General features: G+C 39.0%; 1 protein-coding gene across 1 annotated transcript; it reads right to left on the reverse strand.

Moving 5' to 3' along the window:
* Window positions 1-14665: 14665 nt before the first annotated feature.
* On the reverse strand, window positions 14666-17228 carry LOC118841517 (myotubularin-related protein 10-like). The gene is given in 5 exon segments (XM_036749001.1): window positions 14666-14937; window positions 14940-15321; window positions 15324-16361; window positions 16364-17011; window positions 17112-17228. Coding segments are annotated over 5 exon segments (2442 nt in total). The 3' UTR covers window positions 14666-14680.
* Between the last annotated feature and the right edge of the window lie 1175 nt (window positions 17229-18403).

An 18403-nucleotide genomic window follows, 5' to 3' on the forward strand; every position in this document is an offset into this window, starting at 1 on the left:
GATGGGGAGAGCTGACCAGATAAGAGACTGGGTGGTGCAGTGGATAGAGTGCTAGAGTGCCTCAAGTCAGGAAGACTCATCTTTGTTCATCTCAGTTTCCTCATCTGTAAAAAGAAGAAGGAAGTGGCAAACCACTCCAGTATCTTTGCCAAGAAAACCCCAAATAGGGGAGCTCTCCAATGTCCGCCATCTCCAATCAGAGGCATGGAGGGGGCTCCCAGGGTGGGGCTGCTTGCTGACCGGGTGTGATTTTCAGAGTTGGTGTTATCTAGAAGGATGACAACTTTCCGGAGACCATAATGAAGTCTACAAGAGCAGCCACGTGGGAAATGTTGATAGAAAAAGGTAAAGGGAATTTTTTTTAAGACGACAGTTACCTACCTCTAAAGCAGAGGTTCTTAAACTTTTTTGTGCCATGGATCCTTTTGTCAAACTGGTGAAGCCTGTGGACGTCTCAAAGTAATGTTCTTAAATGTTCAGAATACATAGTATTACAAAGGAAAAGTTACCTTGAAATACAAGTTATCACATATTTTTACTCTAAAATAAGTTTGGCCTTTGGGCTTACTGGACCCAGACTGAGGCATCCATCCATCTTTTGGCTATATTTGCAGCTAGAGTCTTAGGAAGAAATAACCAACATTTAGGAGTCATGTCTTACACATTTAACCTACTTCAGATTAGCAAATGGCATAGCTAGAGGGAAGTGAAAAAAAACAAGGTGGTGGTTAAGGGTGTGGATAGGGAGATGGGCTTAGAAGGCATTCTAGGTAGGAGGAAAAATCTGTAAGCATGATATTATACTAAAACTGATTAGAATAGTGGGTTCATATCTAATATGTTAATTGGAAAATTAGTTTGTATTAATGGGCCAAGGCCAAATTATGGATGGCCTTAAAGTCATGTAGGATGATTTGGACTTGGTGTGGGAATCAACAGGGGGCCATTGTAGATTTTTTCATCCAAAAGTAGCGTTATAAAGTATCATTTAAAATAGATTAGTTGGGTGGAAGCGTGAAGAATATATGAGTACAAGAAAGAGAAAAAGTTAATGGAATCCATATTGGTCATCTAGGAAAATTCTGTAGTAATTCAGAGAAATTAAGGCTCTCGGCTAAGGATGGAATATCCTTACCAAAGGCTAATAAGGCAGGGAGAGGTGAAAACTACCTTAGTATAGCTGTCAAGCCATACAGTACCACTGAAATAACCGTAGAGTCACCTTGAAGTTCACAGGACACAAAATTCCAGAAAGAAGCCAATAATATCCCATAGCCTCAAAGTTTTTCTCTACACAGATGTACAAAGTATCAGTAACAGGAAGTGGTCTAGGGAATCTAGAACAGTTAGGTTTGAACTCACAGATGTCATGGAGATTTGGTGGGATGAGATCCATGACTAGCATATAGCTTGGAAGAAATGGGGTAGCGGCCATCAGCGGAGCTGCAATGAGTGGCATCATATATTCAGAAAGCATACTCTTGTGAGGAAGTCAACCGAAGTGGAGTGTGCATAATGGAAAACATTTGGGTGAAGATCAACGGAAGCTGAAGCAGAAGCATTACTGTCACTGAAGGATATGACAGACGACCTGGATAGAAAGAAACAATACATGAGGACTTCAAGGAAAGAGCAACAGATCTGGCACAGTCATCTTGGAGTGGTAGGAATGGTGTTATCTGGACTCTCTCCTTAACAGAGGTAGAGCTATTAACGATGTCTTGGTTCAAGAAGTAGTGGAATCATAGGATCATAGCTCTTGACCTGAAAGGACCTGCCGGTGGCCATCTACTCTATTCCCCCTTACTTTACAGATGAGCAAACAGACCCAAGGGTAGGCATCAGAGGTAGGATTTGAACCCATATATTCCGATGCCAGAGTTAGTTTGTGCTGTATTACATGACCTCTCTATACCACATTGCCTCCCTGAAGGGATTTTCTGCTCACTATTTCTCACTAATAGTGAGGAAATGGTTGCTGACAGAAGTAATGGGAAACTTAAGGTAATATGATCATTCAATCTTCTGCTTGTGATAGAAAATCTGGAACTAGTCTATGCATACCGCCTTGATTTTAAGAGAGCTGGTTTCAAGATATTTAGAGAAAAGATAGGTAGGATACTATAGATAAAAATTCTATAGGGAAATTCATACCAGCGAAGGTCAGGAGTTCTCAAGAACGAAATTCTGAAGACAGAAAGAGCCGCAATTCACTGAGAATGAGAAGGGGAGATAAGTCTAAAGAGGCCGATGTTGGATATACAGGAAACACATTTATAAACTTAATATGTAAAAGATTATGTATATGAGATGGAAGTAAAAGCAGGTAACAGTGACATTGTCCTCTAAAAATAGTGTTAAGACAAAACATGGTCCTGGATTAAAAATGACATGCTCCAGGCCTACCCCTCCCCCCTTTCCACATACCCCTTAGAATGTTGCAAATGCAGTTGTTTTGCTCAGCTTTTTTTTTTTTAATAAAAAGGAAGAGTGTGTGGAAGGCCTGTGGCGGGGGGGGGGGGGCGCGGGGGGGGGGGGGTGCGAGGTACTTGGCAAATGATTCATATAAAATGTCAGGAGCATTAAATCTCAGATTGAAACTGATGGGTTTGGGTGTATTTTATTTTATGTAGTAAAAAATGCAGAGCTACGCAGCTGTTATTCTCCTGAATAAAAATGGCTAATAGTGAGTTGATAAGTAAGGATAAGTAAGGAAGTATCGTGAGTACTTCTCTTTCCTTGATGAGTTCAAGCGACTAGACTCAGATAAACTATTAACATCACAGGATAATAAAAGATCTGAAAGATCTTATTGCTGATGTACAGTCAATGATCTTTAAAAGATCCTGGAGAATGGAAAGATTATAGGACCAGAGAAAGAAAAATGTCTTATTTTTCAAAAGAGGAAACAAATAGAATCTATAAACTATTGGCAATTGAATTCAACTTTGACTCTTGGAAAAATTATAGAATTAAAAGCATTTAAAAAAGTAAGTTGTCATCAAAAATAAGCCGTGCAAGATTAATCTTGTTTTCTTTTTTTGGTGAGGTTTCTAGCCTGGTAAATTAAAGAGATGGTGTGAATATAGTTTACATAGATTTTGGCAAAACATATGACAGCATTTTTTGTGTCATTTTTATAAGGAAAATGGACTGAAGTGAGCGAGAAGATGAGTTCCATTATCTAGATTCAGAATCAGTTGAAAGCCTAAACCCAAGGAGTAGTCATAAATAGTTCAGTGTCTGCTTAGGAGAATTTCTCTTCCCATAGTTGTATGCTTGGCTATTTTTTTCTGTTTAATATTATTACCAATGACTTGAGTAAAAGACCTGGGTTCAAGTTCCATCCCTGATATTAATATGCTGGTTGTATGGCGCTGGGCAAGTCACTTAACCTTTCGGTATTATGGGCAACTCTAAGAATACAAGTTGTAGAGAAGGTATCAACATGCATTGGTAGAAGGTATTTCTTCATCCTGGCAGTACTCTATGCATTATGACTGGAGATCCAAAACTGGCCTACTGCATGTTTTTGCATGGCCCGTGAGTTAAGAATGGTTTTTGCATTTATAAATATAATAAAATTTGATTTGAAAATGTAAAAACCATTTTTAGATCTTGTTCTGTGCCAGTGAAATCACAGGGGTAGTCCCTATTCCTTATCAGTGATTTAGCATTTAGAAGAAGGCATGGATGGCATGCTTATCACATTTTCAGATCACCAAAAACTAGAGAAGATAACTAATGCATTAGAGAACAAGATTCAAAAAAGATCTTGACAAGCAAGATTACTGTTCTGAATTTAATCAAGTGAAAAATCAAAAATTCAAATAAACTTACAGTTGGGTTAAAAAAAAACAACCCACCTCACAAGTGCAAAATGTGTGCAAGGCTAAGTTGTAGTTAGTCTAAAAAAGATTTGGGGTTCTCAGTGGTGTATAAGCACACTAGGGTGTCAGCATTATGATATTGTAGCCGAATAGGCTAGATAAGTCTTAGCCTGCTCTAAGAGAGGTATAGTGCTTTGGGGTTAGTAATTGTGATGGATCCTGATTTGTTCAGTACGTGTCTAGTGCAGTGTTCAGTTCTGGGCACCACATTTTAGGAAGGATATTGATAAACTGAAGAATGACCAGAGGAAGGTAACCAAAATAGGGAACCTTGATATGACCTTGAAATGGTAAGGGTCAGTTGAAGAAACTGAAAATTTAGCTCTATAGTAATTGGTTGAAGGAACTGTGGAACTAGGGATGTTTATCTGGCAGGGGAGAAGCATCAAGGAGGAAGGAATGGGCATGATGGTTTTTTTCAAGTATTTATAGGACTGGTGTATCAAATAGGAATTAGATATTCTACTTGTCCTCAGAGGACAAAACTAGGAATAATAGGTAGAAGTTACAGAGGAGCAGATTTAGGCTTAATGTAAGGAAAATGATTAGAGATACCCAAAAATGAAATGGACTGCCATAAGAGGTAGTGGATTGCCTCTCTCTGAAGTCTTCAAGGAAAGTTTGGATGTTCACTTGTGGAATATGTTATACAGAGGATTCTTGTTTAGGTACACGTAGGACTAAATGACCTCTGAGTCTCCCTCTATCTCTGGAATTCTGTGATAGGGGCTTCTATTAGGTTCATGATATTATGTCAGGGGCACATGAGCTGAGAATGAAAAAGAGAAAGCCCGTGGCAAATGGTCTGTTTTTTGGAGGGGAGGTGGTGTATAGATTTTGTATGAGGCAACTGAGAATGTAGGTCCTCCTACAGAGTCCTGGGGGAGGTCTGAGGGAGGAGAGTAAATTTGGAATAGCCAATAATGGTTAATGGGAGATAGACAATCTATTTGGGAAGAATAGAAGAATTAACTTGCTGCATTGAGGGTTCAGCTCAGATAAATTTGTAGTAGACCAGGTTAGCAAGATCTTGTCACTTCTCCCAGTTCTATTCAGTAGTATGTAAGTAGGAGCAAGGGAGGCAAATGGTAGGAGTAATCCAGGTTTAGGGTTTAAGCAGATATTCAGTTTAATTCATTAAATACTTATTAGGTGCCTACTATGTGCCAGGTACTGTGCTAAGCCCTGAGGATACAAAAAGAGGCAGAAGACAGTCCCTGACCTCAAGGAGCTTACAATCTAAGGAGGTAGACAGTGCAAACAAATATATACAAAGCAAGCTACATACTGGATAAATAGGAAACAATTAACCAAGCACTGGAATTGAGAGGGGTTGCAACACAAAGGAAGCCAGGGAGTTTGGTAGTTAAGAGTGGAGGAAGGAGAGGTTCCTGGCATGGGGGACAGCCAGAGAAAGTGCCCAGAGCTGAAAGATGGAGAGGTTGTTTGTGGAACAACCAGGAGACCATTGTCACTGGATTGAAGGTTACATGGTGAGGAGTGAGATGTAGCAGACTGGAACGGTGACAGGACAAGGGATTCAAGTGTAGCAGGTGATGTAGAGTTGAACTAGTCTACCAGAGGGTTGAGAATGGAAGGGGAAGAGAGTGTAGCCAGTGAAACTGGCTGGGAAAGCAGTGGACTATGAATAGATTTTGCTTGTCATGTACTTCCTATTGTTATAATCAATGGCTTTCATGGTGTTTGTTGATCATGATTGATACAATAACTTGAATGGTGCTTTTTTAAATTGGGGATTAAGGTGATGGGGAAACGATGATCTAGTTTTACATGGGGATGAAGTGAAAGGAATCAGCATGCTCTCATAATTCAGTGCCCTTGATTCGCTTTCTTCATATATGCAAAGGCAAACGCTCTAGAATCATGTTTCATCTCACCCTGCCTTTTCTCCCCTTTTCTCCTCTCTTATAAAGAAGAATATAGACAAAGAACCAATGTTAAGATTGGTTGGTGTGAGCTTTTCTATTCCTTTCACTTCTCATCCCAAATCCTGGGCAGAGCATTTATGTAGATTCATTCCCAACAGCTCTCTCAAAGGGGAGAGGGGGATGGCAAAATCTTTCCCCAGATTTTCAAGCCAAATTTTCGTTTCAGTTTTTAAAATTACATCTTAGAATACTTTTAGGAGAAATAAGTGACAATAATATCTATATGTAAAACAGAAGTGTTTGTAATGGGAAAAAAACCTCATAGAATGTTAGACCTGGAGAGGACCATGGAGCTCAGGTAATCTAACGCTCTCATTTTACAATTGAAGAAACAGAAACCAAAATAAATTGTGACTTTCTTTAGGTTAGTCAGTCAGTCAGTCAGCATTTATTTATTAAGCACCTACTATGTGCCAGTCACTGTGCTAAATGCCAGGGATACAAATATGAAAAAAAGACAGTTGCTTCCCCTAAGGGGGGCGGGGTAGGGAAGATAACACAAAAAGGAAATAGAAAATGGAGGAGGGGAGGTTTCCGAAGGGCTGCCAGCTGCAGGGCATGATGAAAAAGATCAAAGGAGAAGATTGCAGGCCTGTGAGATACTAGCCTTGGCAGTCTCCTTAAATGGAGGTTTAGGGAGGAATTCTTGCTCAGTCCTCCAGTTGGAGGGTTCCCAGGGCAGAGGAGACTGATGAGGTTTGAGCACCAGCACTGAAACTGTTTTGCAGGATGATATAGTTCCTGATGATGAGAATCCTAGGGGCATAATGAAGTCCAAAAAACTACAGTAGAAGTAAGACTTCCTATTTAAGTGTCCTTGATAAGAGGCAGACTGGGAAGAGAGAATTCCACAGTAAAGGAAGAGGAGTACTATTTGTCTAGTAGGTATCCTGGCTTTCTGTTAGAGTGCAAATTCAGTGGTCTTTCCACCAAAACAATGTTAACTGACTCAATTAGTCTAAGCCAGTCACTTGGGGGAAACATGGGAATCAGAGGCCCCATAGAAAATTTAATATCTTTTATACTATACTTTTACTAAATTTAGTATCTTTTATAATCCACTGAACCACTGAATAGTTTAGAAATCCATTATAGCAGCAGTCAGTTATTCGATTTGCCCAATGGAACACATTTAAATTCTAGGTGCTTTCTGCTCTTATGATCAGAAAAACAGATTCTTAATATGGCAAAAGGACCCTTGAGCAGATCCATTTTTTGAAAATTTCATTATTAAGCCCCTAGCTATCTCTTGTTGGATAAAATGCAGAAAACTGCTCTTTGCTTTTATTTTAAGATGGTAGGAAAAAGTAAACATAAGCAAAATGACTCTACCCCTTGCTAAAATGGCATTAGGTGTGAATATGAATGGTATGCTGACACAGCAGCCTCCCTTAATCTACTCATAATGACTACTAGAATGATTCAGCTGAATGTAGGTAATCCACAGAAGAGACTGGATGATCTATAAAGCAATATGGTACAAATCCAAAGAACTATTGAAAGCACTGAATAACAAAATTGTGAAAATAGATTATGTCCCCCTTTGTTGAAAACTCTGAAAAACACATTATATAGTAAAGTTAGACATTCAGATTGATTTAGATCTTAGTTACCTTATCTCTTTTCACTTGTTGAAAATAGAAAAGATCCTTTATTCATTTCTCCAAGATGCAATTCTTTAAACTTCTGATTTTCTAATTAGCAATAGTTCTTCAGGGACCATTTCTCTTTTTGTTTTTGTATCTCTTGCATTTAGCACAGTTCTGGGGCATGATAAGTGCTTAATGAATGCATGTTGATTGATGCATTTCATAGAAAACTCACATCAGTCATCTCCGTCCCATTGCAGAGAGTTCTTCCTCATCTTGACCTTTGGGCATACCAGATTGTGCATGAAATGAGAAAGACGTCACCTAACCCTTTCTTTTGTAGCGTGTTTGGCAGATGGTAGAATGGAGCCACAGACTTAGGAGGACCTGTAGAAGGTTACCTACTGGGCTAATGGTATTCCTATCTATTTACTAAAGTAATCTGTTCTCCCAGTCTACCTCTTACCAATTACTCTTAAGTAGGTAAGAGGTATTACTTCTGCTAATGTTACTTCTATTTCCACAGTTAGAAGGTCCCAGAAGAGCCAAATTGTCCAGCTTATACCTGACCAAGACTTCCCCTCTGAAACATCAAACAAGTGGTCATCTAGTCTGTGATTGAAGACCTCCATTGAAAGATCCTACCACCTTCTGAAGCAGCCTGCTCCACTTTTAGATAGCCCTAATTGTCTTTCGTTATATCAAACCTAAATTTTTCTCTTTGCATCTTCAATCCATTTCTCTGAGCCTCTATGGTCAGCAAAAATCAGTCAGCAAACATTAAAGTTCATGCTGTGTCCAGGCAGAGCTAGGTCTTAGATATAAATATGAAAGTAAGGCAGTTACTGAAGGAGAATTGTAATCTTATTATCTATATGAAAGCCTTGAAATATTTGAGGAAATCTGTTACACACCTGAAGGCTTCTCTTTTCAAAGTTCGTTATGAGATTACACCATCCTGGCCCAGTTTTGTCCCACTCCTCTAAATGATTCCAAGAGTATCAATGTTTTTCCTAAGTTAATAGTGCTGAGAAATGAACACAGTACTTCAGACGTGGTCTGACTAATGCAGAGTGCCATGGAACTGTTATCTTCCCAAGGAGCAGCTAGGTGCCACAGTGGATAGGTTGCTGGCCCTGGAGTCAGGAGGACCTGAATTCAAATTTGGCCTCTTACACTTAGTAGCACTGTGACTCTGGGCAGGCCACTTAAACCTGTTTACCTCAGTTTCCTTATCTGTAAAATAAGCTGAAGAAGGAACTGGCAAACTACTCCAATATCTTTGCCAAGAAAGCTGTAAATGGGGTCACAAAGAGTGGATGCAGCTAATCAACTAAACACAAATAATCTTCTTAATGCACTAGGCCTCTTGCTATGACTTCACATTGTTTCAATTTTCCATATTAAGTGGAGGAGAATTCACAGAACACTCTAGAGCAGGGATTCCCAATTAGTTGATGAGGTTCTATGTGGGACTCTTAAAATCTTCCCTGTGGATTACTAAACTAGTTCCTGCTATTTTGTGCCCCTGTTACTCTCTATATCACAAGATCATCTCTATGATTTGCTGCCACCAGTTGTCAGCAAGCAACCGCAAGTTCATGAAACTTAGGTGAAATTTATTACAAGAGAAATGAATATGCATGTGGAACGCTAAAGCCAGGGCAAAGGGTTTACAATCCAAACAGAAGTTTGCCTATTTATGATAGTACAATAAAGGAAAAAAGAGGGGAAAAAATCTCCTCCTAAATGGGAATGGTATGGGAGGGGGAAAGGTGCAGTAAAGGTGGGAAAAGGACAGAACCTTCCCAAAGGGGAGGAGCAAGATGATGGCAAAAGCAGCATTCTTTTCCCTTGGGAACTGCTAGACCAGGGCTGTCCAAAATATGCCCGGCCCGCAGTGCGATTTTGTGTGGCCTGCCTGTGGGTTTTAATTTTCACAAGTGAAAAAATAAAATAATAATTTGCATGGAACGTGTAGTAGATTTTTAATTCCATTACTAATAAATAATCTCATCGATGTTAACTTTCTCTGGTGTTTTTAAGCAGTATTATGGACAGAACATATCGAAAGGAATTTTCGGTCCATCTGTGGATGCGCTCTGTCTGTACGATGCAGGCTAGTTGTATGCACCTACCTTATACATAATGTTACATATGTGGCCTATGTTGAATTGCTTGACTTATTAGGGTGGGTGAGAAGGGAAGAGGGGAGAGAATTTGGATCTCAAAGTTTTAAAAACAGGTGTTTAAAAACAACAAAAAAAAAGTTTTTGCATGCAACTAGAAAATAAGATACACAGGCAATGGGGCATAGAAATTTATCTCGCCCTACAAGAGAAGAAGGGAAAGGGGGATGGGAGGGGAGTGGGGTGACAGATGGGAGGGCTGACTGGGGAACAGGGCAACCAGAATATACGGCCATCTTGGAGTGGGGGGAGGGGTAGAAACGGGGAAAAATTTGTAATTCAAACTTTTGTGAAAATCAATGCTGAAAACTAAATATAATAAATAAATTTTAAAAAAATTCAAAAAAAGAAAAAATGACCACTTCCCAGGAACAATAAATTTTTGCATTTTTTAAAGGTCTTCTAAGATTGTGTTGTATCTATATATTTAATGAGTAGTTGTTTCTATTTGATGAATAATTTGCCTTTTTACAAAATTGTTTTAATGGTTATTGCTTCTTGGACTGAAGCAGAAATGTTTTTATAACTTGTCTTAAGAATTTTGTCTTGTTTTATAAAGTCAAGGTTTTCCTAGCCTGTTAGATGTAAAATAAGGGTTACTGTTAGTTTGTTGGAACCTTTTTGTTATGTAAACATCTGTAATAGCTTATTGATTGAAAATCAGTTCTTAGTCCCTTCAAGTGCTATCCATTTCCTTTCCATTTGTTTCAAGCTATTTCCTCCCCTTTTTTGAAGCTGCTTCATTGTTAATATAGTATAGAGACTATTATGAATTCAAACATTTGATTTAACTAATTTTCTACAGATGTCTCCCTTTACCCATACATCTCTTTTAACTTTAAAATTTTTTTTTTACAAATTTTAAAATTAGGTACTACCAATACTGATTTATAAAGATAGAAAAATCTTTATATAAGTTTATTTTTATAACATTTTCTAGTGAAAATCTGCATTGGTTCTCATTGGTCTGTTATAATGATTATTGTGCCATATTATATTGTACACAGAATTAACAAGTGCTGAAATTTTAAATCCTGGCGATTAGAGTGGGTGAAATGAAGCTGCATTTAGCTACAGCTCACAAGAAATGATGTGATTGCAACTACAGTAAATATATTGTACCAAAGAAATATGTAATAATGTAGAATCCCATATGATCATTCTGATAAACCTCCTTATTTTTTTGCAATAATTTTGCCAATGTACGTTCTTTCTCTCCCTTTCTCCCTCTCTCAATATATTCCTCTCTTATCCCTTAAGTTGATTTTTTTTAGATGTCATCCCTTCATATTCAACTCACCCTGTGCCCTTTGTGTGTGTGTATATATATACATACATACACACACATATGTATATATATGTATACACACACATATATATATGCATATTCCTTTCAGCTACTATGATATTGAGGTCTCATGAATCATATACATCATCTTTCTATGTAGGAATGTAAACAAAACAGTTCAACTTTAGTAAGTCCCTTATGATTTTTCTTTCTTGTTTACCTTTTCATGCTTCTCCTGATTCTTGTGTTTGAAAGTCAAATTTTCTATTCAACTCTGGTCTGTTCACTGAGAAAGTTTGAAAGTCCTCTATTTTATTGAAAATCCTTATTTTGCCTTGGAGCATGATACTCAGTTTTGCCGGGTAGGTGATTCTTGGTTTTAATCCTAGCTCCATTGACCTCCGGAATATCATATTCCAAGCCTTAATGTGGAAGCTGCCAGATCCTGTGTTATCCTGATTGTTTTTCCACAATATTCAAATTGTTTCTTTCTGGCTGCTTGCAGTATTTTCTCGTTGACCTGGGAGCTCTGGAATTTGGCGACAATGTTCCTAGGAGATTTCTTTTTGGGATCTATTTGATGAGGCGATCTGTGGATTCTTTCAATTTCTATTTTACCCTCTGGCTCTGGAATATCAGGGCAATTTTTCTTGATAATTTCTTGAAAGATGATATCTAGGCTCTTTTTTTTGATCATGGCTTTCAGGTAGACCAATAATTTTTAAGTTATCTCTCTTGGATCCATTTTCTAGGTCAGTGGTTTTTCCAATGAGATATGTGACATTGTCTTCCATTTTTTCATTCCTTTGGTTCTGTTTTATAATATCTTGATTTCTCATAAAGTCACTAGCTTCCACTTGCTCCAATCTCATTTTTAAGGTAGTATTTTCTTCAGTGGTCTTTTGGACCTCCTTTTCCATTTGGCTAATTCTGCCTTTCAAGGCATTGTCCTCATTGGCTTTTTGGAGCTCTTTTGACATTTGAGTTAGTCTATTTTTTAAGGTGTTGTTTTCTTCAATATTTTTTTCAGTATTTTTTGGGGTCTCCTTTAGCAAGTCATTGACTTGTTTTTCATGGTTTTCTTGCATCATTCTCATTTCTCGTCCCAATTTTTCCTCTACTTCTCTAACTTGCTTTTCCAACTCCTTTTTGAGCTCTTCCATGGCCCGAGACCAGTTCATGTTTTTCTTGGAGGCTTTCGGTGTAGGCTTTTGGACTTTGTTGACTTCTTCAGGCCGTATGTTTTGGTCTTCTTTGTCACCAAAGAAGGATTCCAAAGTCTGAGACTGAATCTGGGTGTGTTTTCGCTGCCTGGCCATGTTCCCAGCCAACTTACTTGACCCTTGAGTTTTTCGTCAGGGTATGACTGCTTGTAGAGCAAAGAGTACTTTGTTCCAAGCTTGAGGGGATGCGCCGTTGATTTCAGAGCTATTTCTATACAGCCAGCTCTGCCACACTAGCACTCCTCCGTCCTCATGAGCCACCAACCGAGACCTGATGCAAATCTTCAGCAGGCTCTTCAGTCCTGCTCTGATCTGCCACTTAATTCCTCCCACCACGTGGGCCTGGGGCCGGAAGTAACTGCAGCTGTAGTTCTGTAGCTGCACCTCCCCCACTGCCCCTGGGGCAGTAGCCCAACCATGAACTCTGTCCCCCACAGCTTTTCCCACTAACCTTCTCTGTTGTCTTTGGTCTTTGTGGGTTGAGAAGTCTGGTAACTGCCACAGCTCACTGATTCAGGGTGCTAGGGCCTGTCCTGCCCAGCTCCTGGTCTGGTTGCTCCTGCTGCCTCCCAGGCTGAGCTCTGCTCCCCTCCACTCCATGCGCCATAGACCTCATCCAGTGACCATCCAGGCTGTCCTGGGCTAGATCCCTGCTTCCCTCTGCTATTTTGTGGGTTCTGCAGTTCTAGAATTTGTTCAGAGCCATTTTTTATAGGTTTTTGGAGGGACGTGGTGGGGAGCTCACGCAAGTCCCTGCTTTCCAGCCGCCATCTTGGCTCCACCCAGTAGTCACTTTTTCAAAGTGAAATATACTGACTAGTTAGTTATTTTACTTATCCAAAATTTTAAAGATCCCAAATGAGTTGGCAGTTTAAGAAACTGTAAACAATCTGGCTACTTTTTAAGAAAATGACTGTTTAAACAGGGAGTGAGGAGAGAGGGAAGAAGTATAGAAAAAAACCTCAAAATCAGGATCCTATATTGGAACTCTTGTACCCAAAGCTTCGGCTTGAATATGTCTTTGGCTAAGGTTGAAGCCACTACTAGAAAGGTTATTGCAATGAATATGTGCATATTACAATAGTTTAATTAGGGCGCTGGGACAAAATACCCCCAAAGTGAAGTGCACTTCTGTGTCCGTGTTTCCATAATCCTGTTTCACTTTTGTCTCTTTTCTCACAATGTTTCTGACAAAAATAGTTGCACATCAGAAAAAAGGCTCTCTCTTCCCTGCTCAAAGTTAGCAGTAGCATTTAAGAGACCTTGTGTCTTCCACTCTGGTCCTTTTGGAGCCAAGTTTGTTTATCCTTTGTTGACTATTTAGACCCGTTATCTGACTAGGTGGTCTGAATTTTTCTAATAAGACATCAAAAATTGTATCAAAAATTAAATTTATCAAAATGCCAATGACACATACAATGAATACTTCCTTTTCCTTAGGATAGCAGATATTCCTTCCAGAGGGAAAAACCGAAATTTGAATCTTCACAGTATATAATGAATTTTTCCCAATATAAAAATGAACAATTAGCATAACAGAAAAAGAAACACTTCATTCTGTGACAATGATTTAGTAAAATTGAAATTAAATCTTTCTGCCAAGATCTTTCTTAAATAAAGGTTCATTCTAAATGACACTTTCAAAGGCATTCTATGTACTGGCACTTAATCCTCTATGCTGTTTAAAATTCCAAATAATGGCTTTGCTGATTTCCAGTTAGTTTTATGAATCTGAATATGAAAACAATGTTTACAATACACATTAGGATTTTAACATCCTATTTAAAAGGAAATTACATTTCACTGTGTAGTATACATATCTTAAAGTTCATTTCAATTAAAGGCACTTCTAAGGCTATAATTGTATTATCTACAGCAAACATTTTATGATTAACAGTGCATATCATTTTAAAGTTAGTTCTTGTGTAGTAAAGAGAAGTTCACAAAATTTAAAAACCCTGTTCTAAAGATTCTTTATTTAACATGATGATTTGAAAAAATAAATTATGATCACAGTGTACTAATATAAGCATTAGTTGAAACCAATTAGAAATAACATAACTAGAGAAGTATGTAAATATAGAAACACTAAAGCCTAGTTTCAAAGTTTTGCTCCCACTCTTGTCAACTTATTTTTGGCAATATGGTTATTCTGGGTTTTAAAAAATATTTGCTTTTGCTTCCTTGAATTGCTAATCAGAGAAACCTCATTTGGTTGTTGGAAAAGAGATGCAGCAAAAAAAAAAAATCTGATTAGCATAATCATATTCATCCTCTAAATTAGTAAATGAAATTTTTGCTAGCATCTCATCAGGGAATAAGCCCAGACCTATAAAATTCAGGGAAAGAAAAAATCAAAACCAAAGTTTATGCCTACTTTGAAAATTGTGCTATTGAAGCATGATTCAGTTTACTTTTTAATATTTGTGCAAAATTCAACTATTATTCTTGTACATGAAATTATTACAGCTTCGGATGCCACAGTTAGCAGTGTTAACTTGGAGGAAAAAGATTTACCATTTTTCTCCCAAATGTTCAGAAAATACTACATTTTAGTCCTCATTTGCTAGAGTCTCAGTAGACAACCATATTTTGGCACCACTTGAAAATTTGCTTAATGGTGTTCCTAAAATGCTTCTTCTGCAAAGGTTCCCTGTGGGCAAAAATGGAAATGAAGAAGAAAGAAACTCCAGAGTCCCAGATGTAACATTTAGACCATTTGCTTTAAAGTACATCCTACTCTGATCCAGGTCTGAAGAGCTAGCTTGCATGGGACTGCTCTTGTAGTGTCGAAGACTCCTGCTGAGCTATCTATTTCATCTGCCAATAGAGATACTCTGTGAAATGTTGTAATGAAGCTGCCATTATTAATCTGGGCATCTGGAGCCCAACGGAAGTAGCAGAGTTTCCACAATTTTATGTGTATTCCAGAGAGGTGGGGCAGAATTATACCATGCAGGTCAACAGGTTTTGAAAACCAGTCTCTAAAATACTGCTCCATATCAATGCTTTGGCTGTCAGTTTGCTGAAGATCTGTCTTCAATTTCAGTATTAGTGAATTTCTCCTTGGAAGCAAATCTTGGTCACTGATGATTCCATTCTTAAAGGAAGGTGGCATTCCTCTCAACGTAGAGCTATAATTTTTCTTTGTCCACTTAAATGATTTCACTGATCCATTTTGTACACATTTTGTACACTCTTTCCACTGTACAAAGGGTTGTTAAAAAGGGTGCGATCCCTTGCTGTAAACTGAAGAGACAAGTCCCAAACAGACGGAAATTTTAAGCCCTTTTCATCACCCAGTTGTATATTTTTGCTAATAGCAAATTCTGTGCTTTGTTTTACTCGTTGATGAGGGCAGTTGAAAAGAAAAGTGCCAAACAATGAGATCCGTGTACTGTCATACAGCACTGTTAAGTAAGTTTCTGAAATTTCAAGGGCTGCTGGATATTGTTCTAACAGCTGCCAGATGGAGTCCAGAAATAACAAGAATAAGGGAGACTCTTTCTCAGACCTCTTTAAATGGTTACATCTGTCTAGGAATTGATATTTTGCCATGACCCATTCTTTCTCTATCAGACTTTGAAATCCAACAATTGTTTGAAAACAAGGATCCAGCATCACTTGAGCAAGAGAAGTTACAAAACAACTCAGGTCCCTTCCTTCCTCCTCTCGAAGGATTACTGAAAGATGTTTACTTTCCAGCACATATACAAGTTCAGCAGAATGCTTTAAGAGTGCTCTTACATATTCTAACCACCCAGTACTTTCCAGTGAGGACAACCATTTCTCATCTGTTTCTTCAAAAGGCTCATTAACACACAGTTGCTTAAGTTTTACAAATGCAGCGTGTATTTCTTGAATATTGGGTAAATTCTTATCCAAATCAGATTTGTAAACATCACTCCTCTGTGGATGACTTTTAGTTATTGCATTACAAATTCTTTGATCTATTTTTTTCTGTTGCAATACATCTTTTATGAGGGCCGTTCTTATAAGAGCACTACCATTAGAGTGATTCCAGCACCATAATAACATTCGTCTTCCAATAAAAGAATGGGAATAGAGCTTTAGATCTTGATCTGCCAAAGAAGATGGAACTACAAAGTGTTCTGGAAGGCAAGTAGAAATCATGTAGCACTTATTAATTGAACAAACTCTACGTTGTGAGGCACCTGTCCTCTTGATTTCTCTATCCCAATCAGAGAAAGTTACAAATAAAGGAGTTTTTTTTTACTACTACCACCAGTTACTCCTCCACCTCCTGGGTTTATTCCATTGATGTTTTTAGCTGGATTGTGGTATTTTTCCCCAACGTACTCAGATGCAAAGCGTAGCTGGAGATCGGTTGGCTGAGAATACCGAGCTATCGCAAGGCACGCGTTTTTGGCACCTTCAGGACCTGCTTCGTCAAAGCGAAATGGAACAATTCTGAAATCTCTGCAATAAATAATTACTTGTGTTGGATTAAATTTGAGTTTCTGGTTGGGGCCTAGGATCTTCCGTTTCCTTTTATTGTCATTTACTGTTACTATTTGCTCAATACATGTTAAAGGGACGACATGTTCACCAAGGAGAAGGTTTATATAATGAAATTTCTGCAATGGCATTGGATCATCTGTAATAAATGAAATTTTGAAATTACTGCATATCAGCTTTCCCCAAAGATCATACTGACTTGTGTCTGTTGCAATGCATTTCCTCACAAAATTGACTTCATGTACAACTATTTCTCCTGGCAAAAGCACTGGTTCCAGCTTTTTAATCTTGAGCTCAGGATTCCTCTTCACTTCATCCTGAGGCGGCGGCGCCGGCGACAGGAGGTAGGACCTGAAGGTGGGTCGGGGCGGCTTGGAGAACGCGGTGCCCCCCGCGGCTGCTTCCTTCTTTCCCACCCTTTCTCAGCAAGGGTGGTGGGGTGACCCGCCCCGGTGAGGGGCGGGGGCAGCGGCGCAGGCAGGGCTGCCTTCTTCCTTCCCCAACCACGGCCACGGAGTTTCCCGGAGGAGTCGCCCAGGCTGTCTGGGTCTGCGGGCGGAGACAGGAGTGCCCGCAGCGGGGAGGAAGAGGAGGAGGAGCCCCTGGGGCCGAGCCAGGCATGACCCCTTGAATTGAATCTTGAAGGGAGGTAGGGGTTCCAGTGGCACAGTGGATAGAGTGTTACACCTAGAGTCAGGAAGAATTGAGTTCAAATTCAACGTCGACACTTCATAGCTATATGACCTTGGGGAAGACTCTTAACCCCTGTTTGCCTCAGTATAGCACCTCCCTCCCAGGGTGATTATAAGGGTAAAAATGAGATATTTATAAAGTGCTTTGCCAATGTTAAAGCACTGTTATTACAGAGGCAGGGGAGGATGGAGTGCCTTTGAGCCATAGGTAGGCATAGAAACAGAAGATGGGATACCTTGTATGAAGAACAGCAGCTAGGTCAATTTGGCTGGAGCCTTGAATTCATGAGAGGGAAGTTATGTGTAGTCAGTCTTCAAAAATGAGTTGAAACCAGATTGTAAATGGATTATGTACTAACAAAGCTTGTATTTTATCCTAGAAGTAATAGGGAGCTGGGCATCCAAGTGGCATAGTAGACAGGGTAGATAGGGCCTGGAATCAGGAAGACCTGAGTTCAAATCCAGCCTCAGACACTAGCTTTGTGACCCTGGGCAAGTCACTTTATCTGTGTTTGCCTCAGTTTCCTCATCTGTCAAATGAGCTGGAGAAGGAAGTGACAAACCACTTCAGTATCTTTACCAAAAACAAACCCAAATGGGGTCACAAAAAGTCGGAAACACTGAACAAGGATAATAGAGAGCCACAGAAACTTCTTGAGTAATAGAGTTAACGTGATCAGATAGCCAGGCCTATCTCCTCACTTCCCTCTCCTTTATAAGTACAATTAAAGTTTTGGGAAAATAGAAAAGTTCTTCCTCATGAAAAGATTGGGGACCTCCATTTTATGAATCTATCTAAGTACTCTTGAAGAAAGGTTCCCTTCTTTTGATTTTCATTCATTCAGCAAATGTGTTTCTGCTTTGTGTAAAGCACTTTGCTATGTGCTGGAGGAGATAAAAAAAATAAGATATGACCCCCTGTTCTTAAGTTTACAATCCACTAGAGAAAATGATATGCAAATGGTATAGTGTGTAGAAAATTGGTCTTGGAGTCAGAAAGGTTTGGGTTCAAGTTCTATTTCCAGTATACACTAGATGTGTGTCCTTAAGCAAGTCATTGCTAAATCTAGTGACTTTTTCTAAGTCTTAATCCTTTTTGACTTC

Source organism: Trichosurus vulpecula, chromosome 1 (assembly GCF_011100635.1).
Source record: "Trichosurus vulpecula isolate mTriVul1 chromosome 1, mTriVul1.pri, whole genome shotgun sequence".
Taxonomy (NCBI): domain Eukaryota; kingdom Metazoa; phylum Chordata; class Mammalia; order Diprotodontia; family Phalangeridae; genus Trichosurus; species Trichosurus vulpecula.